The sequence below is a fragment of the Chelonia mydas genome, chromosome 25, assembly GCF_015237465.2.
Source record: "Chelonia mydas isolate rCheMyd1 chromosome 25, rCheMyd1.pri.v2, whole genome shotgun sequence".
NCBI classification, from domain to species: Eukaryota; Metazoa; Chordata; order Testudines; family Cheloniidae; genus Chelonia; species Chelonia mydas.
In genome coordinates this window covers 11,546,731-11,573,818 of record NC_057858.1, presented here as the reverse complement: position 1 = coordinate 11,573,818, position 27,088 = coordinate 11,546,731, and the positions used below count along the sequence as shown (strand labels likewise).

Sequence of the window (27,088 nt, the reverse complement as noted above, 5' to 3'; positions counted from 1 at the left end):
TGGGGGTGTGTGGGGAGGGAGTGGTGCCTGGATACACAGATGGGGGCGGAGGGAGGTGTGGATGGATACACAGATGGGTGTATTGGGGAAGTGAGGGGTGGATGAATAGATGGGTGTGTATGGGGATAGAGGGATGGATACACAGATGAGGGAGGGGTGAATGGATACACAGATGGGTGTGTTGGGGAAGAGAGGGGTGGAAGGATAGATGGGTGTGTGTGAGGATAGAGGGATGGATACACAGATGGGGGTGTTGGGGAAGGGAGGGGTGGATAGATAGATGGGTGTGTGTGGGGATAGAGGGATGGATACACAGATGGGGGTGTGGGGAAGGGAGGGGTGGATGAAGAGATGGGATGAATATCCCATCATGCCTTTGTTCGTCTCCACCAGGGCAGGGGCTGGAGCATCAGACTGGCTGGCAGGAGGCCAGGGTCCCCTCCCCCATACCATGTGTGATTCCGGGTACCCCCAAGATTCTCCCTTGCACCGGGGCGGCTGATTTAAAGCTGAGCCTGGCCCAGCTTGCTCAGAGTCCCGCCTGGGCAGCAGTGAAACCCTCAAACGTCAGGGCAGGAAAAAGAACAGGAATAGCCCGGGTCACCCTCAGCTGGTTGATCCTGCTGCTGTGTGGAGAGCACTGGGATTCGGTCACCGTCCCACCCGCCCCGGGCTCCCCTCCCCGCTGCCACCCAGTGCCCTTGGCCCGGACGGGTGGCTCCAGGGGGAAGAGGGCACGCGGCTGGGGCTCTGGCTGGAGCCGGTTATCGTCCCATTTTCCAGCTGAATTAAAAAATAGTCACGTGATTTTGATTTCCTCCTGACATCACGATGAGTTGCCATGGCAAAGGCTCCCCTGTCACCAGACCAATTTAATGTTACGTTCCTCTCCCCCGCCCCCTTGGCCTCCCCTCCCCTGACAGCCCCAGCACTCCCCCTTTTCCCATCCCCCACACCTCAGCTGTCACTTCCGTCCAGTGAGAGATGCCCCAGCTGATCCACCCAGCAGGGATGGGCTAAACCGGGGGGGCAGCCCCAGTGCCCTCTCCTGCCCCCTAAGTTTGGACTAAGGGTTAATGGCTGCGCTCTGGGATGCAGGACTCCTGGGTTCTGTTCCCCCACTCTGCGGGGAGAGTGTGATCTAGTGGTTACAGCAAGGGGCTGGGAGTCAGGACAGCTGAGTTCTAGCCTCTCCCCCCACAGGCTGGCAGGGGCTACTGAAGGGCCTACCCAGAGTCCGTGCCCCTCCCCTCCCCTCCCCACCCCACTGCATGCTGCCTGCCCTCAGTGCATGCGTGTCCTTGGCTGGGGTCCAGAGGATATGGGAGGGAATTTCATCCCAGGTGAGGTCCAGCCAGACTCCGTTCCCAGGAGGGCACATGGGGGCCAAGGAGTGAAGGGAGGTCAGTAGGGATCATCGGGGTGAAGTCAGGTCAAGTGAGGGCTGCCAGGTTTGTGGCTGGGGTGAGACTCTGGCCAGGGAGGAGTCACTGTTTCCTAGGAGTGTCCTGGCTGCAGTCCGGTGGCGGGGGGAGACTTTGGCACCTGGGAGCGGGGATCAGTGGATGAGACCCCGGGAAATAGCAGCCATCGCTCCATGGAGCAAACATGCCAGGTTCCGCGGGGGAAGGTGGTGGAGCAAACTGGGGCTTTCCCGATGCAGGAGCATCAGCTTTCTGAGTATGGGGGATAAACCAGCCTCCAAGTCCCTGGGGGAGGAAGAGATGCCTCCCATAAGCAGCTCAATGCACAATGGTTCATGCACGGCCAGCGAGGACTGGACACTGCCAGAGATGGGCCTCTGCTCTGCCTTCCCGGCTGCCCCCAGGAGTCCCCTCCACGCACACTGCCATCGGCTCGTGCCACAGGCATGTTTCACGAGGGCCCACTGCTGGCCAGCTGGGAGGGGGGCGAGGAGCTGTCTGTGCCAGCTGTCAGAGCGTGGGCCCTGCTACCCTCGCGTGCCCCAGGCCTGGGAATGCCTTTACCATGCAGCCATTGGGGAGGCGCCTGCCTGAGCCCAAGGGAAAGCCCCTGTGCAGGGCTGCCCCACGCCGCCGTTGGGAGTGTGCCGGCCCCGTGGCTCAGTCTGCTCTGCCCACAGACAGTGCCCGGCGAGGTGAACACGCAAGATGGGTATGTGCTGCTCCTCGTGCTGCTCTCCATCTTCATCGGAGGGACCTTGGTCCTGCTGTCCGGGATCCTGATTATCTGCCGCCGGTGCTGCGAGACGGACCGCAGGCACTCCAGGTAGGGGGGGCTCTGCCAAGCGCTGCACCACCCACAACCCCCGGAGCCCGTCTGCCTCGCCCCTACAGTGCCCCCGGTGGGAGAGGCCGGGGCTGGCGTAGCTGGGAGCTCGGTAGCAGGGGTCCCATATGGTCCAGACATCTGAGTTCAGCAACAGCGTTACCATAAAACAGTGCGAACGAAGGGGCTTACGATCAGGATCCATCATGGCTGCGGAGATGCCAGTGGAGTAGAAGAATTTAATTCCCTTGATTAGCAGCTCCATTTCACCCAGTGACAAACAGCCCTGGCCTCTGAGCTGGAGAGACGGGGAAAGCGCCTCTCCCAGCCGCCAACGGCTTGAAGCCAAGGCCCATGCTGAGCTGTCCATTGAGCCCGGAGCCTGTCACTGCACCCAAGCTGGCACCCTTGTGCCCCTGCACTGACCCCAACTCTCATCCCCTACACCCAGCCTAGCATCCTGGACCCATACACCTGCACTGCATCCAGTCCCCAATCCAGGTGCCTCCTGTGTTTCCGCTCTGCCCCCCAACCGGCTCTGCACCTGACCCTGCACCCCCGTGCATGCGCCCTGTACCCAGCCCAGCACCCCAGTTCCCTGCATCCACCCAGTCCCTGCCCGCAGCTCTGCGCCATGCCCTGTGCCAGCCCAGTTCCCATGGTCCACAGCCATCCCAGAGACAACTGGGTTTTCCTAATACAGATTAAATCCCTTAGCAAAGGCCTGAAATCTCCCACTGGCTCCTGGGATGAGAGACCCCCAAGGCTGCCAAAGTGAGATGCCCCAGAATAGCTTCCCCCTCCCTTCCCAGGGACAGCTGGACTCCAGAATCCAGTCCTAAGACCCTGTGCATGGAGATGTGTACATAATGCGTGTGTAGACTGGAGCATGTGTGCGGGTGTGTGCATATGGGCCGGTGTGGGGGGTGTGCCCTACAGACTGGAATGTGTGTGCAATGTATGGACCAGCACATTCTATGGCCTGCTGTGGGGTGGAATGAGCATGCCAGGTGTGTGCCGGAATGGACCAGTTTGGGGGTGTTGTGCAGACCGGCAATGGGGTAGGTGTGCACCGGGCAGGCTGGTGGTGTTTTTGCACATGGTATGGACCAGCAGAGGTGTTGGGGTGTGAGCTGAATGGACTGGCACAGGTGTGGGGGTGTGTGGTATATGGCACAGGTGTGAGAGCATGGATGTGCCCTGGAGGCTGGCGTGGGAGCTGTACTGAGGGCACCAGTCTGTGACTGTGCATAAACCAGCACCCACTCCCCTGCCAACGGGGCATGTGGCCCGGTGTCCAGCTCCCTGTCTGTGTGTGCATGGGGGGGGGGGCGTGATTGGAGGGACCTGCATGGCTAGAGCAGCCCCTTGCACCACTGGCCTACGGGGTGGGGGACACTGAGAATAACCCATCTCCTCTCCTTTCCATCCATCCTTTGCTCCCTCCCCTCTCTGGGCCCTGCTCCCTCTGTCCATCTCTCTGTCCCTCCCCATGCGTCTGTCTCTCCCTCTCCCTTTGCAGAGCCAGTGATGACCCTGAGAAAACCAACACCACGTACCTGGATGACTCTCAGCCTCCGCAAGGTGAGCGCCCCCCAGTCCCCGAGCCCGGCCAGCCCCAGCCCTGCCCATGGAGATGGTCGCTAGGGCTGGCTATGTGTTGTCATGGAGACCGTTTCCCTACATCTCAACCCCCATCACGTGCAAATATACCTGCTGTTCACTGCGGGGGAGACGGGGTGTAGGGGGCTTTGGCTGCCCCCATCCATGGCACTGAAGGACTGGGGTGGGGGGAGCCCCAGGAGCTGCCACCCGAAAGTCGCTGGGGCGCTTCCTGCCTCCCCCTGCAGCCCCGCCACCGGGGTCGAGCCATGGGGGCTGTTCACTCCACTCAGCTGCCTGGCGCTGTTACTAAATACCCACCACGGTGGAGCGGTGCCCCCTGCTGGGAGGGGCCAGACTGGGCACACATATCGGCTGGGCTCTGCCCAGCCCCCTGCCGACACCCCCCTGCTGGCTTCCATAGCCTGAGCCTGTCCCCTCCAGCGGCTGGCTGGGGCCTGAGGGCGCTGGCCTACGGGCTCCCTGAACGCCCCTGGGTGGAGCGAGTTTGCCGAATCTCGGCCCAGGGGTTGGTGTCACACACCAGCCTCCCAGCAGTTGGCACTAGCTTGTGCTGCTTCGGCCCTGTGGGTCGGGGGCTGCCAGGCTCTCGCCCCCTTTTCTCTCTACATCCCACTGCCCCACAGCCGTGGGGCTGCGGCCCTGTGCCCACCAGAGGGGGTTCCCCCGCCACCCCCCTGCCCGGTGAGATGGGGGGCTGAACCTCCGCTCCCCCGTCTCCACAGAGATCACCATCAAGGTGGACGACCCCGACTGCCTGTCGGCCTCCAGCTACCGGGATGTGGAGACGGAGCGTTTCCTCTCGTCCAGCTCCTCCACCGGGCGCCGGGTCTCCTTCAACGAGGCCGCGCTCTTCGAGCAGAGCAAGAAGACCCAGGAGAAGGGGAGGAGGTATGGGAAGGGGGGAGGGGCAGAGGGGTGCAGCGGGGAGAAGGAGGGGGTAAAGGCTGGGGGGAGGGGAGGAGTGGATGATGTGGGTCCGGTTTGGGGTAAGGGGGTGTGGGGGTATGGGCGTGGAGGGAAGGAGTGTGGGAATATGGGTCAGGGTTGGGGGTGAGGGAAAGGTGGGGGGGATGGGATGGGGGAGGGGAGGAATGGAAGGGGTGGGATATGGGTCAGGTTTGGAGTAAGGGGGTGGGGGACTATGGGTCAGGGTTGGGGTGGGGGGATGGGGAAGAGTGGAAGGGGTGGGATATGGGTCAGGTTTGGGGTAAGTGGGTAGGATATGGGTCAGATTTGGGGTAAGGGGGTGGGGGACTATGGGTCAGGGTTGGGGTGGGGAGGATGGGGAAGGGGAGGAGTGGAAAGAGTGGGATATGGGTCAGGTTTGGGGTAAGGGGGTGGGGGGACTATGGGTCAGGGTTGGAGGGAGGGAAGGGTATGTGGGGGACGTACGGGGCAGGGCTGGGGAGGAAGTGCAGGGCCCCCAGATGGGAACTGAGTCAGTGCCCCCTGCAACGTGGGCGTGAGTCTATCGCCCAGCTGGATGGCTCAGCCCATGCCCCGGCTCCGTGGGGCAGGCTGAGGAGCTGGGCCGATGAGGGACGAGGCTGGGCAGGCACCTCAGGGTGGGCCCTGGGCTGGCGTCAGGAGGATGGATCGTGGGGAGGGTCCTGGCATGTGGGGCAGTAGGCCCGGGGGGCTGCGGGGAGCGTTGGGAGCAGGGGGCTGGCTCTAGCGACTCCCCATCACCTGGTGCCCCCCGTGGCAGGTACACGCTGACCGAGGGGGATTTCCACCATCTCAAGAACGCCCGGCTGACCCACCTCCACGTCCCGCCGCCCGCCCTGAGGATCATCACCATCCACGAGTGCGAGTCGACCGAGAACAGCCTGGCCATGTCGCCCCGCCTGCCCCCGGCCAAGCCCAGCCTCGCCATCTTCCAGGTGAGCCGGGGCTGGGGCCAGCACCGCCCCCGGGGGCAGAGACCGCCCCTCCCAGGGGGCAGGAGGGGGGGCTCTAGGGGCAGTGAGAGCCCTCCCGGTGGGGGAAGGAGACGGGGAGCTCTGGGGGCAGAGACGGCCTCTCCTGTCATGGGGTAGGAGGCACCTTGGAGGCAAAGACAGGCCAGTCCCACCCCAGCTTCTGCCCTCTCACCCCTCAGTGGTTTCTCTGTGTCTCCATCCCACAGCCCCCGGGGGACACTCTGCCCCAGACCGCCCTGACCGCCCACGCCATGTGCCCCAGTTCCGCCCTGCCTGGCGACACCTACAACTCCACCGTGGACACCAGCTTCGCCGAAGCCAGCCCATCCATCTCCTCCTCCTCTGGGGAGAGCCCTTCGGTGAGTCCCCCGCCCCCCATGGACTGGGAGAGAGATCACAGCACCCGTGGGTGCTGGGGGAGCAGGGGGGAGTGAATGGCAGGGGGAGTGAGGGCAGGAGGTTGGAAGTGGTGGGGGTGGGGACTCTCTCGGCCCCTTTGCACCCCACACAGACTCAGCGTGCCCTAGAGGGGTGACTTAGCAGGCCAAGCACCGGGTGCCACTCCCCTCGGCTGTGGATCCCAGGCAGGTCCAGCTCAACTCTTCCCTGTCCCAGCTGGAGAACAGGGAAGGGGGCGACTGTGGAACCAGCCCAGGAAAAGCCAACGCCCCTCAGGCCCCATGAGGGTGAGTCCTTGGCCAGCTCCCTCCTCCTCCTGCCTGTTGTGCTGCGCCCTGCCTGGCCCCCTCCCTCCCCAGAGGTGGCTGCATTTCTATAGTTATGTACAGAGTTAAGCACTTTGATGGTCTTTGGGAGTCAGGGGCTTTAGTTGGGGTAGCCCCCTCCCCCGCAGCCTGAATGTTGTGGGACTGTCCCAGTTTTTATCGCAGTGTATGCCCCCCCCCGTCACACTGGGGGACCCTCGCTCTGTCGCAGGGTGAGCTAAGACCCTTTTGCTGGGGCCGAGGGGAGCTGGGAATAGACCAATATGGGCTCTGCCTCCCACTCCCCTCTGTAGGCCCATGCGGGGTGGCAGGGTCCTGTGCCCAGCGCGCTCTGGGAGCAGGACGGGGCAGGCGCGAGCCCCGAGGGCATTGTTCACGGCTGGCCGGCTGGCGGCCCTGGCATTGTGCGTGTCCGCTGCGCCGTGCCCGGCTCCTTGCCGCCCCGTCGCCTCCAATCGCTCTCTGCGGCACCCGCCCCCAGGAGTCACTCCTCCCCCTCCCTCTGGCCCTCCCCTTCCCCCGCTCCCAGTGTGAAGGGGCCGCCAGGAGTGGGACAGGCACCGGACCCGGGGAGCCCCCGCCACCCCCTGCCCAGGGCACCGTGCTGCAGTTCTTCACCCGCCTGCGGCGCCACGCCAGCCTCGAGGGCACCAGCCCCTATTTCAGGATCAAGAAGTGGAAGATTGAGAGCAACCAGCGGGCATCCAGCCTGGAAACCAGAGGTAGGTGCCCCACCCCCACCCCCGCAAATCCCCGTGGGAGGGAGGGTCAGTCCTGGACCCAGGAGGTGGGGCCGCCCATCCCCCACCCAGCTGAATCCAAACTCAGGGGCCCCACTGAGCCTTTAGCTTCTCCCAGGCAGCTGCCAGACACAGGGGCCGGCGGACCCAGCGGCAGGGGGGGCTCGCTTCTGTGCCCCATGCGCCCGTCTGCCCAGCTCCCATCCCCTGGGGCCCCGTGGGAACGTCTCCAGGTCACTGCCAGGTGGTTCTGTCTAAGGCCACCTCCGCCGTCGGGAGTGGACCCCACAGCCTCGCCGGGGCCCTGGGGAGAGCAAGGTGGGCCTCGCCCCCTGTGACCTGTCAGACACGGGCCAGATCTTCAGCAGGTGTAAATCCGCCGAGGCTCTGCGGAGGCCAGTTCTGATCTGCCCCAGCCGGGTCCCTGCCGCATTAGTGAAGGCAAGTGAACAAGCCGGAGGAGATCAGCCCTGTCCAGAGGGGTCAGAGCGGTTAGCCTGGGCGGGGTCTGTTACCCAGCATGCCCAGGGCGGGAACCCCATATTTGCCATGGGAGGTGCTCGGGGTGGGGGCAGTAGGATTAGAGCAGTGAGGTGATCCCTGGAAATGGCCAGCGAACGCAGCAAAAATGACCCAGAGCCCATTTTGCCTTGTGATGACATCCCCACCGCCTCAGCCCCCCCCTCTCCTGGCGCTCCCCCCTAACATCCCCCCCTTGCCTTTGCCTGCCTTTCAGGCTCACCCAAGCGGCGTCAGTTCCAGAGGCAGCGGGCGGCGAGCGAGAGCATGGAGCAGGAGGACAGAGACGCCCATCAGACGGGCATCATCCAGTACATTGCCCGGACAGACGACATAGCCTTCCGCCCCCTGGCTGGGCCCTTCCTGCCATCCCCCTCCAGCCCCCCACCCTCTCTCGGCAGGTATTTTTCAGTAGATAGAGGGGATAGGGATGGCTGGGTCGGGGCACTAGCCCAGGGGGTGGGATGGGTTGTCTCATTCCCAGATGTCAATGAAGGGGACATTCCCACCCCCAGGAAACCAGGTCATAGGTGGAGAGAGATTTCAGCCCCATTCACACTCCCCTTTGGAAGGGCCTTGTCACAGGGCTCCCCCCCCCCCCCCCACTTCAGGCACCCTCTGGCATGACAGGAGCACCTGCCTCAGTTTCCCCTCATTTCAGCCACAACAAGCACTCAGTCTCTCAATGTCCCATGCAAAGTTGCGCCCTGGGCATATTTTATTCACAGGCATGTCCAGTCGTCTGGAGGGTGCTCACGGTAAAACCGCCCTCCCAGTTCGCACAGTAAAGCAGTGGAAGATACCGTGATTTTCCACATCCCTGCTCCAGGGCCGTCACTTCCAGGTTCCCCCACCTGGGTGTCCCTCAGCGCTCGGTGTCCTGTTCCTCTCTGCCCTTGTTCCAGCACCCCCCGCCCCCTCCTCCAGCCCATCTCCCTCAGAGTGGCCAGTCTCATGACTCCTTGCCAGCCCCCTGGCTCTGGTTCTGCAGCTCTGGGGGGGCAGCAGGCTAGCCCCTCTGCTGGACGTCTACCCCTTTGCTGTGCTCCTCCCATCTGCCCAGGCCCGCCTCCTCCTTTGCTTGGCCCACCTGCAGTGACTGGGAGGGGGCTTATCAGTCACAGGTGCACTGGCCTCTTATTGCTTCAAGGGCCAGTGTCGCCCCACGACAGGCCCTCTGTAGGTCTGGCGGTGAGGCCCCCAATCCACCCAGGGAGCCCTGGAATTCTCCCTCAACAGCTCTGGGGCAGCAGCTGCCTGGGAGGTGCCATTCTGGGTGCAGGGCAGGGGAATGGGCTTGGCAAGGAAAGGGACCCTGGCCGGCACAGGGGGGGCAGCAGGATGTTGGAGCCGGACACCCACCCCAACCCCTGTCTTGCAGAGGGGCTCATCCAGCCCCTCCCCCTGGGTGACTGCCCCCTGGTGCTCTTAGTGCCATCAGGGCCAAGCAGGGCAGAGACAGTCACTCCCTTTGCCCGGCTAAATGTTGGCACATGGAGCTGCGTAGCGGAGAGTCAGTCCCGCCCCAGCGCGGCCAGGACAGTCGTGGGATTGGGGCCATCTCCTGCTGCACCTAAGCCCCAGGGTCAGCTGGAGAGATACCAGGGCAACCTTTACCCTCTGCCTAGGCCTGGACAGGGCAGCAGGGTCAGAAAGGGAAGGGAGCTGGGGATGCTGAGGGGGGAAGGCAGGGTGGGGGGGAGATGAGGATCAGGACAGAGGGGAAGGGGGCTGGCAGTGGGTGTGTGGGGACCAAGAGGGGTGGGAATTTCTGGTTGCAAGGACTTGCAGTTGGATGGTAAGAAATGAAAATGTCCCCGTAAGGCACCAGGCTGGTGCAGAGTTGGTGCCAGCCCAATGCTGGTCCAGCGTCTGCGTGCTGCTTCCCAGGGCAGCCCCTCTGCCCTGCCGGTGCTATAACATTTGTGGGTTCTGCCCCCAGGTTAGAGCCAGCAGAGGCGGGCGGGGGCAGCGTCCCCAAGGCGCCCAGCACGGAGCAGCAGACCATCTACCACGACATCTGGAGCCTGCGGGCCTCCCTGGAGCAGTGCGCCTCGTCCGAGCAGAGCAACGACCGGGACTCCGTGCGCAGCGACGGGGGCGACAGCGTCTGCTCGGCCGGGGGTGGCATCCCCAGCTTCCCCTCTTCCCTGGAGGAAGCCGAGGGCCTGGACGAGTGGCCGTGGGCCCGGCCCAGGCAGGAGAGCGCGGAAGCAGAGCCGGGCACACGCAAGCTGCTGCAGATGGACAGTGGCTACGCCTCCATTGAGGCGCCGAGCCGGGCGGGTGAGGACGGGCATCCCAAGGGCCAGACGGCCTCGGAGAAGCGCATCTGTTTCACCAGCGCTGGACGCAAGGGCACCATCTTCGAGAGCTTCGAGGGGCACGAGCCCGAGGAAGAGGAGGAGGAAGAGGGGGCGGTGGGGGGGCCGCTGCCCCACAGCCCCCTGGCCCGGTCCCCCTATGGGCAGATCTTCCTAGCCCGGGATGCGCCGCCCCGGCGGGACTACAGCATCGACGAGAAGACAGACGCCCTCTTCAACGCCTTCGTCCGTCACGACCCGCGGTTCGACGACTCGCCCCTGCGTGCCAAGCACCGCTCCCGCGCCCACCTGCGCAAGCAATGGCAACGCTCCAAGCAGTACAGCGACCCTGGCGTGCGCTACCCCCCTGCCCTGGAGCGCCACCGGACCCCGCTGCGCCGGGGAGACAGCCTCAGCTACCCTCCGGACAGCCGCTACCACGGCCCCCTGCCCCGCATCGTCAGCACCGAGGCGGCGGGCGAGGCCGGGGACGGCTCTGCCGTGCCCGACGCCGACGCCAAGATCCAGGTGATCGAGGAGGAGCCGTGCGAACTGGCTGGCGACCTCAAGCTGGCTTCCGATCCCTACGACGAAGGCTGCCCTGGCAATGGCCAGGGCCCAAACTGTGGCCCCCCACCCCTAGGGGCTGAGCTGATGGACAAGATCATGGGGGGGCTCGAGGACAGGCTGTACGGGCACTTGAGAAAATCGAGAGAGAGTCCGGAGTGTCTGGTGGCCGTGGCCTCTCCCGACCACAGCCCCGTCTAGGGGGCGGGAGAGCAGACCGAGCTCACTCATCCACTGAGTCAGGCTTCAGGGCTTCAACCCCTTCCACAGCTGGCACTGCCACCACGTTCAGGGCATTCGAACGGCGGCAGGGGGGTGTGGATCTGCCCGGACAGACGTGCCCGGTTCGAGGGGATCGGGCTCCGCCTGGACGTTCCCGTCACCTTGGAACGGTGCAGGGCAGAGGGCAGGCTCAGCCCGCCCTGTTTGAGTCTGGAGTGGGGGGTCTACTTGGATGTACCCACTGCATTCAAGGGCTTTGAGGGGCACAGATCTGTACAGAGGTACCCGCCCAGGGGCGGGATCCAGGGGGGCACAGATCCACCCAGATGTACCCGCCACAGGGTCCAGGGGGGCACAGATCCTCCCAGACCCACCTGCAATGTGGGTGGGTTCCAGGGGGCACAGATCCACCCAGGCACACCTGTCACAAGGGCGGGGTCCTGGGGGGGATCCCCAGTGAAGCAGCCCCTGCCCCCATGCAGGCCTGGCAGCTGGAAGGGGTTGTTACAGAGGCGAGGAGTGTTTGCCAAAGCAGGCGACTCTTCCACGGCCAGGAGGTTGATTTTAAGGGACTTGTACTAATAACCCCCCAAACTCTTACCTCACGCCGTAGAGCTGTGTAGCACATATGACACCCCCCCCAGTCCTGGGGCATGGCCCCCTCCCCTGCACACCCCACGCTCCCCACCCTCCTCTCTCTCTCTCTGATTTTTTACAAGCAATAACGTCTCTGTCCGGAATCGTCCTCGCAAAGAAGGGATCGGGGCTGGATCCGCGGTGCTGGGAGTGGAGATGGGCTAAGCCCCCCCGTCCCCGTCCCCCCCCGGAGCTGCCGGCCTTCCCCTCCTTTTGATTTTGTCCACACTGAAGGAGGGGGAGGGCAGCTCCAAAATTTCTCCCGGATGGAGGCATTGCTGGGGGCAGCAACGCATTAAGGGGGTGGGGGAGGTTTGAGGCCTGGGAAAGCTGCTGCCCCCTTGTGCCAGTCACGTCCCTCTTCCCACCCTGGGGACATCTCGACCCAGGGCAGGGCTCATGGGCTCTTGGCTTGAAGCTCTGGTGCTGGGACCTACGGGACAGGGGGTACATGGAGCAGCTAGAGAGGGGGCCCAGGAGATGATGGTCCAAAGGGGAGGAAGGAGCCGTGGGGTAGTTGGATGGGAGGCCAGGTCCCAAGCAGAATCAAGGGGCCAGCAGGAGATGGTGGCAGGTGTCACTCACTTCCCTCCTGGGACTGAGACTGAACCAGGCCAGGGGCCGGACCGGGGGGGGGGAAGAGGGGGGACCGCACCAAAACCAGCGAGGAGCGAGGCTGAAGGAGGCTTGCTCTGCAGCTCTGCCCCCGGTACCCCCACACAGAGGGTAACCAGGGCCCCGGCTGGAATGAGTGTCTGCCCCGGGCTGCGTCCCCTGGGTCGGGAAGTGGGGAGAAGCTGAGGCTTCCAACTGGACAGGCCCTTCAGCAACTGCTGCTAGAAAAATCTCATTCTCCAGGTGCCAAATTGAGGGTGGGATGGACACCCACACAGTGCCATGGGGCGGGGGGGCGGCTCCTGGGACGGGCTGGAACTGGAGCCTATCCCCAGGTATCACTGTTTCCCGGGGGAGGTGGGGGGGGAGAAATGCTTGCTCCCCATCCCCCAAAAAACTAACTGGCTCCTCCTTTCTCCTTCCCTACATTACTGGGCCCAAGTGGGAGAAGGGCCTGGATCTAGCATGCCTTGTGGGGGTGGTGGCAAGATGGGGCAAAGGGGGAGTCCGATCTCCTAACTCCCCTTCTCCCCCCAACAACTTTATACCTGGAAAGCCAACACCCCCCCCTCCTGCTTCTCCTTGAACTGCTCTCCCCCCAAACCTGGCTCCCCCCAGTTCTCCCCCAGGGAGCAAAGCGATGGGCTTTATTTATTATTTATTGATTTTTATAGAACTGGATGGATTTGCTGCTCCATGGGGGGGCAGGTTCCGCTTTTTATGGGGTTTTGTTCATGTATCAAAGGATGAGAAGCAAAAAGCTTTGTTATCCGAAAGACTCGGTCAGCGCAGGGGAGGGGGAGGGGCAGGGTGGGGTGTGGGGGAGGAGATGCCAGCCACATTCGTATCCCGCCCCCTCCCCCATTTTGGTGCTCTTGTCACCCCCGTTCCTGGCTGCGCTTCGACATTTGCATGTGATCAAAGAGGCCGGGTCGTTCCTCTGCAGAGTCTGTCCAAAGCACTAACATGAAACCACAACTCTGCCTTTTTCAACCTATAAAGAAAGACCAAGTGTCGAGAGTTTGCCCTGCTTTGTTATTGCCTAAGCTCCTTCCGTCAGCTCCCCCGACGCAGCCAGGGCCAGCCCCCCATTGGGCCCATGCTCCAGGGGCCTCCCGGGCAGCAGGAGGGGCACCAGGCGGGCTCCCACGGCAGGGAGCTGGTGGCAGAGGCAGTCGAGCTAGGACTGAAGTGCCAGGCTTTGACAGCAAGGAGGGTGAGTCTTGGCTGGGGCAACTTGCGCGGGGCTGGGGCCCCTGGAACTTTTCAGCATGGAGGGTCCATTTGCTCTTGCTGTCATTTACCCCAGTACCAAGTGGGGGCTGTTCTGATCTGGGCATGCCCCAGTGCCCTGGAGAGAATGATGGCACAGCGACTTTGGCCCTTTAAACCCGACAGGAGGGCTCCTTCCAAAAGACCTATTTTAGCCCAACCCCAAATTCCTGGGCCAGAAGCAGGGCTCCTGGAGAAGGCGCTCTGGCCTATGCTCTGGGGGTCAGCCTGGATGAGCACCTCAGGCCCTTCCAGCCTGCAGAAACTAGGACATGCATGTCCCCTCTCCCCAGTGACCCCTTCCAGAGCAGAAGACACCAGCATTGGAAGCAATCCCTTCAGGCAGGTAGCAGCTTCCGCTCCTGCAAAGGGGGCCCAGGGCCCATGGCCAAGGCCTCGGCACTGGCTGAACCTGCCTTTCTAAGGACGACCCAGCCTGGCAGAGCCCGTTGCAACTGTTGGAACGGAGCCCAGCGAGGCTCAGGGGCTGCCAGTTCCTTCCAGGGCTGGAGGTGAATGCTGGGCACTCCACTGTGGGTCCAGGATGAGTTGGGCCTAGCTCCCAAGGCCTGGGGAAGGGGCTGCCCTCTCCAAGAAGCTGGCGACTGGTTAGCACCACAGCAGGAGATAGATGGGCAGTGGCAGGGCGTGCCCAGCACCAACCCCCTGGCACGGGCAGGGCAGCTGTTGACAGAAGCCGGAGGGTGGGGATGGGACTCAGCTGAGGCACCGGAAACCTAAAGTCATCCATTGTGTGAACGAATGGAGAGTTCTCCTCCTGCAAGAGGATGGACTTGGACACAGGCCACCAGCACCTGTAAAGAACAGGGGGTACGGGGAACTATTTACAGTTCGCTAGACCAGGGGTTCTCAAATTTCATTGCACCACAACTCCCTTCTTACAACAAAAATTACTGCACAACCCCAGGATGGGAGACTAAAGCCTGAGCCCACCCAAGCCTCCCGGAGAGGGCCAAAGGCCAGCCCTGGCGACCCCATCAAAACAGGGTCGTGACCCACAGTTTGAGAACCGCTGCACTAGACCCGGCAGCAGGCCCATCATGCAAGGCGCAGGATAGATGAGCAGGATTCCTGCGAAGAGCAGGCAGAGGGAGGGCCAGGCCTGGCTGCTGCAGCAAAAGCTGATTTCAGGGACCCGCTGCCCCATCCCTTATATGGGGAGAGCCCTAGGCCCTCAAGGATTCAGCAGCACCGCTGCCCCCTACAGCTGGCTCAGGGCAGCGTTGGCAGCAAGAGCAGCCGCAGGGCATTCCCCTAGGCTTGCAGCATTCAGCGGGGTGTATTCTACTTGAGGAGCTCGGGCTGAGCTGGGGGGCCCTACCTGCCACAGCCACCCCAGCACAGACCCACTGTTAGTCTTGTGCTATGGGCTTTTCCCCCAAGGAGGAAGCCTGAGAGGAGAGATTTGTCTCTGTCCCGGCTCAGGCCTGGACAGTCACTGGCCTGACAGGAAGCAGAGAGCTCCTGACCAGGGCGGTGCCGGCTACACAAAGATAGGGAGACACCATGTACATTTGGACAACAAGGAGTCCGGTGGCACCTTAAAGACTCTGAAGAAGCGAGGTTTTTACCCACGAAAGCTTATGCTCAAATAAATTTCTTAGTCTTTAAGGTGCCACCGGACTCCTTGTTGTTTTTGTGGATACAGACTAACACGGCTACCACTGAGAAACTCCTTCCCTACCCAGGGAAACGCCAGGAGCCTTGACACCCAAGCTCTCCCCATGCTAGCCCCTCAGGTCCCCATCCTTCCCAGCGCTGGGAACAGAATTGAGGAGTCCCCACTCCTCCACCCTGAGATGAGGCTAGCACAGGGACAGGACCACTGAGCAGTGGCCACCCCAGCCTATGGGGGCAGGACAGCTGTGCCTGCTGCCAGTGGCTGCCTGCAGCAGGACGACCAGGAAATCCACCTCGCAAGATTGGTTTATTTTCTTTTAAAAAAAAATTTAAAAAAAGAAAAGACGCAGCAGAGCGCAGGCCAATCCCCCTCCCAAGCCCTCGGGCAGCGTGCAGTTCTTGGATGGTCTCACTACCTGGTTCTTTTCCTCGTCGGATTTATTTTAAACACATCACGATGTGTAGGAATCTCTAAATATACCGCAAATATAAACAAAAAAAAGAGGAAAATATATATATATATATATATATGTATCTATAGAACAGTAGTCTAAACCATAAAGTGCACAGCCATGGCTTTACACAATTCTACTCAGTGAGGGGGGCAGGGGGTTGCCCCCATGCCCCGTGGGGAGAGACCTCCACCCAGGCCCTCCCCCACCCACCTCACCCTCCAGATCCCAAATTAAAAAAAACAGAGGTGGTGTCTTGATTGGCAAAGAGTCAATGCAGAGGAGGGGCTGGCTTGGGCGCAGCTGGAGAGAGATGGGGGGGCGGTCAAAGGCCCCTGCCAGCTTTGGGGGTCCGGCGCCGCTGAGAGTGGGGATTGGGAGGGGGAAGGAGAGGGTGGTTCTGTTTTCCTCCAGGGTTTCTCTTTTTGGATTACAAGCATAGTCCGCTACCGGGAGAGACGGCGCTGGGGCGAGGATGGCGGGACGTAGGCTGGCCCAGGCTCCAAGACAGGCTCTGGGGAAGAGAGGAGAGGAGGGGAGACAAGACGCTGTTAGAGGCGGATGGGGCCTGGGCAGCAGGCTGGTGGCACAGGCCTGATTTTCCCCCAGAGCAGCTCTGGCCTGGTTCCAAGGCTGGGGCAAATGGCACCGCTGGTGACTGGAGACTCCGGCTGACTGCAGTGGGGAGCATGGTGGGGGGGGGGGGGTCACACACACAAACACATAGGGGTAAGGTGCCAGGCTAAGTCAGCGGCCACCCTGAGGCCTGGGCAGCAGGTGGGATCTCAGCCTAACGCTCTGCCATAACCCTGGGTAAGGCAGGCGAGAGAGGGAGGAAGGGGCTTGGGTGGGAATTCCCAACAGCCCTGCAGCCCCCACTTTGTCCAGCGTGTCTTGGCATGGGCGAAGCCCAGCTGTTAACACACAGGCACCACTGAGCCTCCAAGGGAACGTGGACACTGCAAAGAAAAACAGGTGGGGCTGAGTCTCCGGCTCAGGCCAGGTAGATGTCTGGGCTGAAAGCCGGTGAGGGGCCAGGATCTGAGAGTCCCACTGTCTACACGGCTGTTGTAACTGCGCAGCCCCTGCCTGAGCCAGCTGACCTGGGCTCTGATTCGGTGTGCAGTGCAGAGGTACCCCTAGAGACTCCTTCCAGAGGCCAGCTCTCACTAAGACTCCCCTGCAGCGCCAAGGGTAAGCCCCACGCAGAGCCCCAGGGGCAAGGGTTGGTCAGGAGACCACAGCTAGGGCAGCCCCCTCCAGGCCAGGCCAGGCGCCCCTGCCCCCAGCCCTATAAAATATCCTGCACTTCCATCGCACCTTTCAGCCATCAGTTTCTCCCAGCGCTTCGAGGAGGTCAGTCTCACTAACCCCCCTGTGGACAGAGGCACAGGAAGGGAAAGTGACATGCCCAGGGTCACCCAGCAGGCCAGTGCCCAAGTCGGGACTAGAACCCAGGCACCCTGACTCTGTGGCATGACCATGGGCAAGGCCCATTGTGGCTCTATAAAATAGGGCTAGCGGGGTGTTCTGCCTCACAGTTAGGGGGTTGAATTGGGGAGGGGGCGGGAACTTATGACCCAGAATTAGGTTTTGTTAAGAGACTATGAACACCCCCAGTCCTGAGAAACGTCCCTGTTCAAACCATCAGCGGAAGACTCCCTTCCACCCAGCCATGACCCGCCCCCGCAGCGCCAGCCACGACCCTCCCCGAGCAGCGCCAGCCTGCAGGAGAACCAGAGCAGGGCAGGGAAGGAGCCTGACCGTGTGGTTAAGGAGCCCTCGGTTCGATTCTGCCCCCAACTCTCCATGTGACCATGGGCACGTCTCTGGCCTCAGCTGTATAATGGGCATAACCAGCCTTCCCTCCTCCCATTAGCTGCCTTGTCTATGGAGATTGTAGGCAGGGCAGGGCCAGTGTCTGGCACCCTGGGAGCCCCCATCTCGGGGGGGGGGGGGCACTTAGCCCCTCTTGTCCACAATCACACTGCTCTAGTCTCCTTCTCGAGCATGGGCAGCAGGAAAACGAGTTCAAAAAGCTCCATTAAAGGCAAGGAACAGATGAGGTTGGTTTGTTTTGGTTTTTTAATGTTTCAAGGTGTAAACCGAAGGAGAAGGACAGCAGCAGCCACACAGGAGTGTCCCTTTGATTAGCCCTGGGGAATTATGCTTTGAGATTTGACTGCAAGGCACTAACCAGGCTGAAGGGTCAATCCCCAGCAAGGGGCTGGAGGGAGGGAACAGCTCCAGCACTAGGGAGCTGGGCAGGAGGGAGAGGAAAACCAGCTGAGGTTTCTCCCCACAGTGCTAATTCCCCCCCCCAGGTGACTCACCCCCAGCCATGAATTAAACATTAAAGTCACCACATGGGCCTCATACGTCAGCCTGCCAGCTGAAGGGGGAGGAATGGGCTTTTATTCCTGGCTTGCCCCCGAAAGCTGGTTGGGAGCCAGATACCAGCACCCTGGCCCCATGGAGCGTGTGTAACGAGTGAGCGGGGACCAGGGATGAGTCAGCGCTGCCTGCGCTTGTGAATTGGAGCGGCAGCAGAGCCACCGGAGGGGGTGGAGGGCAGGCAGGGCTCTGCGAGCACCACAGCCAGGAAGCAAGAGCCACGTACGTCAGCCGGCTGAGATGGGCAGGGGATTGGCACGGCTAAATCCCAGACGGTGGGCGTGTGGGCCAGCAGAGCTACAAACCCTGGTGCTAAAGCCACTTTCCCAAAGACGACATGCCCCGGCTGTTTTCAGGGGAGAACCAGCTCACCTGTCTTAAGCAACTCCTGCCCCACTCCTGCCCCTGACCCCTTCAAACTGCCTCAAATCCTATTCAGGAGTGTGAGAGCATGTGTTAATGGGAGCTGGCCCTGGGGTGGGGGTTTAGCATGGTGGGACCTTAACCTGAGCCCAGGGGGGAGGCATGGGGTGAATTTTTGGCTTATGCCAGCAGCTCTGGCCTGGCGTCTCAGCCGTAGGGCAAGGCTTCTTCTGATGCACCAACTCTGCCGAAGCGTCCCTGTGGAACAGAGGCAAGGCCATGGGGAGGGGGGTGAGGGCTGGAGGTCAGTGCAACACCCACTCCCTCCCCACAGCCATAGTGCAGCAGCTGCGGCCCCTCTCGGCTCAGCCAGACGCTGCTGCAGCATGTGCATTTGGCAAGGTTTCCAAAGGGCAGCTCAGCATTCAAGGCCTACGGAAATCCGAGGGGAGTTGGGGGCCTGGGGGCCACATGTCTGGTATTCTTCCCCGGTCCCCTTCTGCAGCCAGTGGTGGGGCTGCAGAAAGCAGGGGATCCATCACCCATCTTGCCTGAGCAGAGGAGCAGCTGGGGGCTGGAGCCCTGAGCCAGGACTCAGCAGGGCCCCCTTGCTACCAGCCACAGGGGGACTGACTTAACCCCTTCCTGGAAGGCAACAGGCAGACTCAGCCCATTCTCCCTGCATCCTGAGGACACTGCCCATATGCCAGGGCTACACAAGGCGTGGGGACAGTGGAGATTCTCCGGGGGCAGATATGATGGGCCTTCCACTGCCCCCCATCGGGCTGGACCCCCTCGGGCTGGGTGCATCCCAATCGCCGCTCTGTGGTGGACTTCCATTCACCCTGGGCCTCCTAACCGTAGGCAGCTGAACTGGCCACTTCCTCAGGGAGCGGGGGGGTGGTGGTGGCAGCGGGGGTGTGTGCACGCACGTGGATGGGTTCGGGTCACGGGAGCCTGCGAGGGCGTTTTGCTTGAGTCTGACCCACTGCCCCAGCCCAGGAGGTGGCAGGTCAGGGAGGCTGGAGCAAATGGAGGCAGGTTCTCAGACCTGGTTCCATCACTGTGGGACCCGGGTGCCGACAGGGAGAGCAGAATGTTGCCCTTGGGGGGCAGGGATGGTGCCAGAGGCTGCCCTTCCCGTTGGCTCCAACAGCTGCGACCAGCCCTGCGAAGGGCAGAAACCCCAGTGCCCTGGGCTGCTGGGACACAGCTGCAGTGGCGGGGCTGGGATGCCCCTGCGTGGGGTGCTGCTTTCCTCAGAGCTTGGCCTCGGCAGATGGAGACACCTGTACGAAGGGGGCCCCCCCACATCATCAGGGGAGGAAGCAAAGCAGCCAGCTCTCTCCTCCCAACCAGAAGCTGCACTGCTCGTAACCCCCAGCAGGCTTGGCCATACTCAGACGGCTCCTCCCGCCCCTCCGGGGACAAGGGGGAGGCTGCGGGGGTTTGCTGGTCACGCCCCATTGCCTAAGGGCGGCGCAGGCCGCGTACCTGCGAAGAGCATGTGCACATCGGGCTCACTGCTGCTTGCAGGTGGAGAGCTTGCGGATCTTGCTGCTGGCAGAGCAGGCCTTGCGCGAGGGGTTGGACGAGGCGCTTGCCCGCCGCTCCGCTTTCGATTTGGTGCTCAGCTGTCCCGGCTCCGTCCCATTCATGCACACCGGCTTGGGCAGCCCTTTGCTGCGGTTCTGGCCATTTGGCGCTGCCTCCTCGTCAGGCACCTGTCCTGGAAGGGAAGCAGGAACCAGGGTTAGGCAGGTGGGAGAGGGGTCAGAGGCGGAGAGGCAGCATGCTCTGGTGGATTATAGTTGAACACCAGCTCTGCTGTAGTTCTGGATGGATGTTGCTTGCCAAGTGCTCTAGGATCCATACGCTTACTGGGATTACTCGACATTTGCTGTTCCTCATGGGGCGCAGGGTAGGGTGAGTGGCCTGAGTCATTAGAGCAAGGGATTCCCAAGACACAGCTGTTTGCAAAACTCACACTGTGTTCTCACTTTTTTTGCACACACCTGGAGCTCAACCGGTGCCTCTAACCCTCACAAGAGCGGCCACACTGGGTCAGCCCAAAGGTCCGTCTAGCCCAGCATCCCGTCTTCTAACCGTGTACAATGCCAGGTGCTCCAGAGGGAATGAACAGGTAATCATCAAATGATCCACGTGGGATTTCTTTGAGCCTGGTCCTGGTCCACACTACCCCCTTGGGGCAGGAACACTGCAAACTTTCCCCTGAATAACTGTTGTAACTCCAGGTTGGCACAAGCTGAACCGAGGTGCTAAGAGAGAAACGCGTGTGTATAGCAAGGCTCAGGCTGTTACCAGCTGGAGGGGTTCCCGGCAGTCTGGTATCACTGAACCTGGATGGCTCTGGGTGATCTGCTGTGGCCGCTGAACCTGGGTTATGCCCATTCCCTGCCCTCACCAGCGTTCACGTTCCTCACATCCTGCAGCGGCTCCCTTCGGAAGCTCCGCCCTGAGAGCAGCATTTCGGAGTTAGGAACTGTCCCTTCCCTGTGTGTTCCCTGGTGGATCTGAGGAGCCGAACCCCACATCCCAGAAGAGTATGAGGCACAAGCAGGCAGCCGTACCTTGCTGCAGGAGACAGGTGGGTTGATGCACTGACAGCTCTTTCAGCGGGTTCCTTCATCTAAAGTGAGCGCTGCTAACAGGACATCTGGGACTCTGGGAGGGAAGCTGCTGGCTCCCCATCCGGAAAGGGGGCTGAACAACCCAGATCAGGAGAGGGTCGCAGGGGGAAAACAAGTTTACACCAAGCAGCAGGAGACACAGCACTAACTCGAAGCAGGAGCTACTTCAGTAAGGATGCAATTCACCGCCACGCAGAGGCCTCTGTGCCACTTATGACCCAAGGGGATGGGGGGTAGGGCTTGTGCTGGCCATTCTGCATGGCAGTGAACTGCACCCCAGCTGCCCTAGAGAACCCCATGCGCGGATCACGTCCCCCAATGCTGAGCGACCCAGCAGCAGCTCAGAGGAGTGACTCAGCTCTGCAGAGAAACCATTTCCAGTGGAATCAATTTCACAGCCTGGTCACATTCTGGCTCAGGTAACGTGTGTTTGGCAGGGACCTGGAGGAGTGACATTAAACGAGAACGGCAAACACCCACCCAGCTCAGCGGGGTCCCAGGCACTGAGGAGCGCACAATGCATGCTGGCTTAGCCTGCCCTGCTGCTCACGCTACCCCCATCAGATGTAGGGCTCGCGAGGAGAGGAGCTGTCACATTGCTTGTCTCTCCCCCTCCCTGCCTCGCCACTAGACCCATCCAAGGTAATTTCCATCTCGCAGAAACGTCACGCTCCAGGGCCCTTCAGTTATGACTCAGAGGCTTGAGTGGAAGCAAAGGCTGTGAGGCAATTATGTATAATTTTCTTTAAAAGGATGCGCAGATCCTTTCCCCACCAAGGCCGTGTCACGTCATCACTGTGCGTGTGCCAACCATCACCCCATCTCTGCTGAGCCCCCCGGTAGGGAGGAGAATGACACATGGTGGTGGATGTAGTTTCCTTAGGTGGGGGTTGGGGGGGGGAGTTTCAAGGGCCACCGGGTTCATCTGGAATGGCTTTGACTGTCTCCAACAGGGGGCGCTGCACCACAAACCCCAGTCACTGCACATACACCCCTTCCAGAAGGGGTGGCCCTGTCCTCACCTGGCTATAGCTCCCTCCGAGGCTTCATGTCCCCTCACTGGGGCAGGCTGGACAGCTCGGGGATTTTACTACGCTGGGCACATGGCTCCCACCAGCAAAGCGTCAAAGCCCCAGAGAGAAGGGCTGCTTGAGGACAGCACAGTGCATCCTGCCACACCTGGTCATGTTTCCAGCCTCTGCCAACCCCAGATTTCCCACAGGCCAGCATATTACCTCATAGGCCTCCGCAGCAGATCGCCTCTACCCCCATCAGGTCCGCAAACCGCCCCCCACCCTCAGCCTCACTCTGATCTCCCCTGCCTGCCCCCCATTACTGCACGGGCTTTAACATGCATCCCAGTGCTAGGCATTTCAAATCCTTGTGGCAGTTGGAAAAAAGTCATTTAGAAAAGCTGGACATGCACAAGTCCATGGGGCTGGATCTAATGCATCCGAGGGTGCTGAGGGAGTTGGCTGATGTGATTGTAGAGCCATTGGCCATTATCTTTGAAAACTCGTGGCGATTGGAAAAAGGCAAATATAGGGCCCATCTTTAGAAAAGGGAAGGAGAATCAGGGGAACTAGAGACTGGTCAGCCTCACCTCAGTCCCTGGAAAAATCATAGAGCAGGTCCTCAAGGAATCCATTTTGAAGCACTTGGAAGAGAGAAAAGTGACCAGAACAGTCAACATGGATTCACCAAGGGCAAGTCATGACTGACCAACCCGATTGCCTTCTGTGGAGATAACTGGCTCTGTGGATATGGGGAAAGTGGTGGACGTGATATAGCTTGACTTTATCAAAGCTTTTGATATGGTCTCCCACAGTATTCTTGCCAGCAAGTTAAAGAAGTATAGGCTGGATGAATGGACTATAAGGTGGATAGAAAGCTGGCTAGATTGTCGGGCTCAATGGGTAGTGATCAACGGCTCCATGTCTAGTTGGCAGCTGGTATCAAGCAGAGTGCCCCACGAGTCGGTCCTGGGGCCGTTTTTTTTCAACATCTTCATTTAAGATCTGGATGATGGGATGGACTGCACCCTCAGCAAGTTTGCAGATAATACTAAGCTGGTGGTGGGGGAGGTAGATACACGGGAGGGTAGGGATAGGGTCCAGAGTGACCTAGACAAATTGGAGGATCGGGCTAAAAGAAATCTGATGAAGTTCAACAAGGACAAGTGCAGAGTCCTGCACTTAGGATGGAAGAATCCCATCCACTGCTACAGGCTGGGAACCGACTGACTAAGCGAAAGTTCTGCAGAAAAGGGCCTGGGGATTACAGTGGATGAGAAGCTGGATATGAGTCAGCAGTGTGCCCTTGTAGCCAAGAAGGCTAATGGCATATCGGGCTGCATTAGTAGGAGCACTGACAGCAGATTGAGGGAAGTGATTTCCCCCCTCTATTTGGCACTGGTGAGGCCACATCTGGAGTATTGCATCCAGTTTTGGGCCCTCCACTCCAGGAAGGATGTGGACAAATTGGAGAGAGTCCAGCAGAGGGCAACAAAAATGATCAGGGGGCTGGGGCACATGACTATGAGGAGAGGCTGAGGGAAAGGGGTTTGTTTAGTCTGCAGAAGAGAAGAGTGAGGGGGAATTTGATAGCAGCCTTCAACTACCTGAAAGGGGGTTCCAAAGAGGATGGATCTAGGCTGTTCCCAGTGGTACCAGATGACAGAACAAGGAGCAGTGGTCTCAGGTTGCAGTGCAAGATGTCTAGGTTGGATATTAGGAAAAACTATTTCACTAGGAGGGTGGTGAAGCACTGGAATGGGTTCCCTGGGGAGGCGGTGGAATCTCCATCCTTAGAGGTTTTTAAGGCCTGGCTTGACAAAGCCCTGTCTGGGATGATTTAGTTGGGGTTGGTTCTGCTTTGAGCAGGGGGTTGGACTAGATGACCTCCTGAGGTCTCTTCCAACCCTAATCTTCTATGATCTCAGAGAATTCATTGGTAGCAATAAGCCATGAAGGAGGGGAGGGGATGCTTTGCTCTAACACACACAAGAGATTCCAGTGAATTCTTTTCTTTCCCTTGAACGTGCATGCAGATGAGTCTAGCCAAATGACCACTGACCTGCACATTGCCCTGTATCGCTCTCCCTGCCACATAAGGGAATGCATCCAGCCTGCCTTCCCCCAACCCCGGCATTTGCCTTTCACTGGCACAGCACTGGGGCAGGGGGTGCCCACACGGCAAGGGATGGCAGAACCCACGCAGAGGCTCTGACACAGGAGAGGGAATGTGATAGCATACAAAAGCATGCCATGATCCAAGAGCTGGAAGCAGAAGCTAGCCAAATTCAGGCTAGAAATTAAGTGCATGTTAACAGTGGGGGTATTACCCCCGGAACATCTGACCTGGGAAACATGGCAGATTCACCATCCCTTGAAACCTTAAATCAAGACTGGATGTTTCTTTCTAAGAGACACACTTTGAGCTCAACCGCGGGATAGGGGGCTGAGGCAGGAATGACTGAGTGAAGGATCCCTGGGCTCTGTTCGCCGGAGACCAGACGAGAACAGCATCATGGCCTTACAAATCTACGGCTGTCAGAAGCCGGTTTAGCTCCTTGCTCTCAGAGCCACAACAGCAGTTGCCAGAGAGTGTGATGTGGAAACCATGGCCCATGGCTCTAGAAGGGATGTAAAACAGGGAGGGCCCCAGTCCTGCAGTCACACTAGCATGCCCTCCAGGGGTGTGGACTAGCCCCTTTGTTTTCTCTGCCGAGGGAGCACAGAGTGGGTAATACCATTCAGAGCAAAATAGTTTTCGCTCTTCCTCCTGCTGCAGTTCATTCGCTTGATTTTTTTAGCAAGACAAATACCCTAGAGCAGGGCCAGTCAGGAGGTCACAACCACTCTCCCTTTTCCTCATATAGTTGAATGGGGTGGAGGCTCCTGGCTAGATCTCAGCTACATGATGATTGGGGGGGGGCGGGCGGGGGGGCGGATGTCCTGCTATGAAAGATTGAGACCCATTTAAGACTGAAGATTGGTGCGGGGGGAGGGGGGGGGGGATTTCCTAACCTCGGGATGATTTCAGGACAAACATTTGCCCATTGCCTATCTGAAGGGGTCCTTCCCGCATCAGTTTCACATCCAAGGCCATTGTCCCAATGCCCCGTCTTACCTGCTGGAGAACATGGCAGACAGTTAGTTTTGCTCTGCATTCAGATTCTGGGCTGGCTGTGGGATCCATCTTTCAGGCCCAGGTTGACATTTTCAGGGGTAATTCACTAGTTTTGGGTGCCCAACTTGACAGTCATTGGGGCCCAGCGCGGGGACTCCAGCTATCAGCTCAGCACCCTGCGACAATCAAGCCCCAAGAGGTTCAGGGTGACCACCCAACCCAAGAGGCGAATTTTGGATCACATTGGTTTAAGCGCCTTGCATAAGAGCACACAGGGCAGACTGTGAAACCCAGCTGTCCTAGGCCACGGTCCAAAACAGCATGTGATTCTGGGAGCCCCAGCCTGATGCATAACAAAGTGCTGGGCACCATCCTCTGGCAGAGGAGGCCCCTGTATAAAGCTGTCATGGTGGGACCCCCCAAAAATCAATAGGCTTAGCCCACCGCGCCAGACAGCGCACCACAGCCACACCTCCCTACGGAGAGGATTCAGGGGTTTACCTCACTTCTCGCCAAACCCCAATTACGTGGCTGCAGCACCTCAAATAACCCCGCTCAAAGCAGAGCTGAGCATTTAAAGCTGCCCTCTTCCCTGCTCATCTGAACATGAGCCAAATCAATTAACGCTTCCAACTGGGGGGAAAAAAAATCCGACTCATTCATCTGTCTTTTGTGCAACGGCTCCCTGCCCCCCCAAAAGGAGAATTCCAGAAAGCTTCTCTGGATTTTGGGGCGGGGGGGGAGGGCAGGAGACACGAACATCCCACAAAGCTAATTTTATCTCCTTTCTCAATCGCTGAGCGTCAGCAGCTCTCAATGAAACTAAAAATTTAACACTCGATGGAGTTTGGCATCTTTCCGCCCACACGGAAGCCTGTGACCCACTGTGTTGCGGCCGTTAGAACAAGCATTATTCTGCCTTCCCATTATCAGCAAAGCGGCGGTACAAAAAAAGAGGGACAACAGCCACTGAGAGCGTGCGTGTTTGTCCTTGCCACCACTCAGGCTTGCCAATCATGCGGTCCAGCTCACAGACACAGAGCAGGTTCAAATGAAAACGCCTCTTTCGCAAAGTGCTTTCGAACCAACTGCACGCACAAACACAAAGGATAGAAATACACTTTTGCAAACACTTGACACTTATTTTTAGACTCTCGTCTAGGCTTCGTTTTCCAATCCCTTCCTGGATGTCAGGGAGTGAAAACAAAAACAAACAAGTACAGCAGCCATTTGTGTCTGCATGAACCTGCAGATTGCAGTTCAGGCTGAAGAGGGTTAACAATGGGGGATGGAAGACACAGGGCGCATCCCTTTTAACCTGAAGTTTTGAGAGAAAGCCAACAAGCAGGATCCCTAACCTCACTTAATGTCACCCTTGGAGCTGAAAAAGGTGGACACCTCTGGAAGCGATGGTTTGTGACGTGCCAGACACCAGAGCGTGCTCTCTCCAACAATTTCCTCCGAGGAGACATTTAACAGATATTGAGCGAGGGACACCATGTATAAGGCTCTCTGCAGACCAGCATAAATCTTTAAAGAACCCTTTAAAAATAAAGCACATTCTTAAAGCCCCTTCTTCCTCTGATCAGTGTGAGGTTTAATGAGGCTCCTTCCCTCCTCCCCCAACAGAACTCCCACCCCCGCCTATGAGTCACTTGTTCGCTCGCTCTCTGCTGCCCGATGGAACCACAGCTCAATTGATCAGAGCCATTTGCAAGTTTTCTATTTTAATGGAATTTCACTCCGTTAGAAAGCGAAGGCTGGCAAAGCAGAGCAAGTTCACGAGGCTGGGAAGGGAAGATAATTTGTTCTCTTTGCAAGCTGTCCCTTGATTTCGGAAACACACACACACAGAGCAGAGCCCAGCTTGCACTGACGCCCGTGTCCTCTCCCTCCTGCTCCCCAAACGTCCATTCCCAGGGAAGGTTTCACTCACCGGAACTGCAATCTGCATGTTACAAGTTGACAGATGCCACGGCTGGAAGGGACCAATGTGATCATCTAGTTTGACCTCCTGTGTCTGACAAAGGCCACAGAACTTCCCCAAATAAGTCCTAGG

General features: G+C 59.7%; 2 protein-coding genes across 6 annotated transcripts in view; one reads left to right on the top strand and one right to left on the bottom strand.

Moving 5' to 3' along the window:
* Positions 1 to 13,141, top strand: part of LOC102947722 (CACN subunit beta associated regulatory protein) — a 29,059-nt gene extending 15,918 nt beyond the window's left edge. For all 3 annotated transcript variants that reach the window (XM_043535764.1, XM_037885980.2, XM_037885979.2), the window contains exons 3-10: positions 2,105 to 2,250; positions 3,773 to 3,834; positions 4,599 to 4,764; positions 5,585 to 5,759; positions 6,005 to 6,157; positions 7,053 to 7,245; positions 8,000 to 8,183; positions 9,725 to 13,141. In XM_043535764.1, coding sequence (XP_043391699.1) covers positions 2,105 to 2,250; positions 3,773 to 3,834; positions 4,599 to 4,764; positions 5,585 to 5,759; positions 6,005 to 6,157; positions 7,053 to 7,245; positions 8,000 to 8,183; positions 9,725 to 10,853 — 2,208 coding nt within the window. In that variant the 3' untranslated portion in view covers positions 10,854 to 13,141. The remainder of the gene's footprint in view (positions 1 to 2,104; positions 2,251 to 3,772; positions 3,835 to 4,598; positions 4,765 to 5,584; positions 5,760 to 6,004; positions 6,158 to 7,052; positions 7,246 to 7,999; positions 8,184 to 9,724) is intronic.
* A 2,185-nt stretch (positions 13,142 to 15,326) lies between these two features.
* Positions 15,327 to 27,088, bottom strand: part of STK11 (serine/threonine kinase 11) — a 73,842-nt gene continuing 62,080 nt past the window's right edge. Inside the window, exons 9-10 of one of the 3 annotated variants that reach the window (XM_027834319.3) lie at positions 19,742 to 19,976; positions 15,327 to 16,004 (exon numbers count right to left, since the gene is read on the bottom strand). In XM_027834319.3, the coding sequence (XP_027690120.2) occupies positions 19,768 to 19,976 (209 nt within the window). In that variant the 3' untranslated portion in view covers positions 15,327 to 16,004; positions 19,742 to 19,767. Of the gene's footprint in view, positions 16,005 to 16,289; positions 18,506 to 19,741; positions 19,977 to 26,965; positions 27,084 to 27,088 lie in introns of those variants that run through there. The other 2 variants (XM_037885433.2, XR_005223319.2) reach the window with 2 other exon arrangements.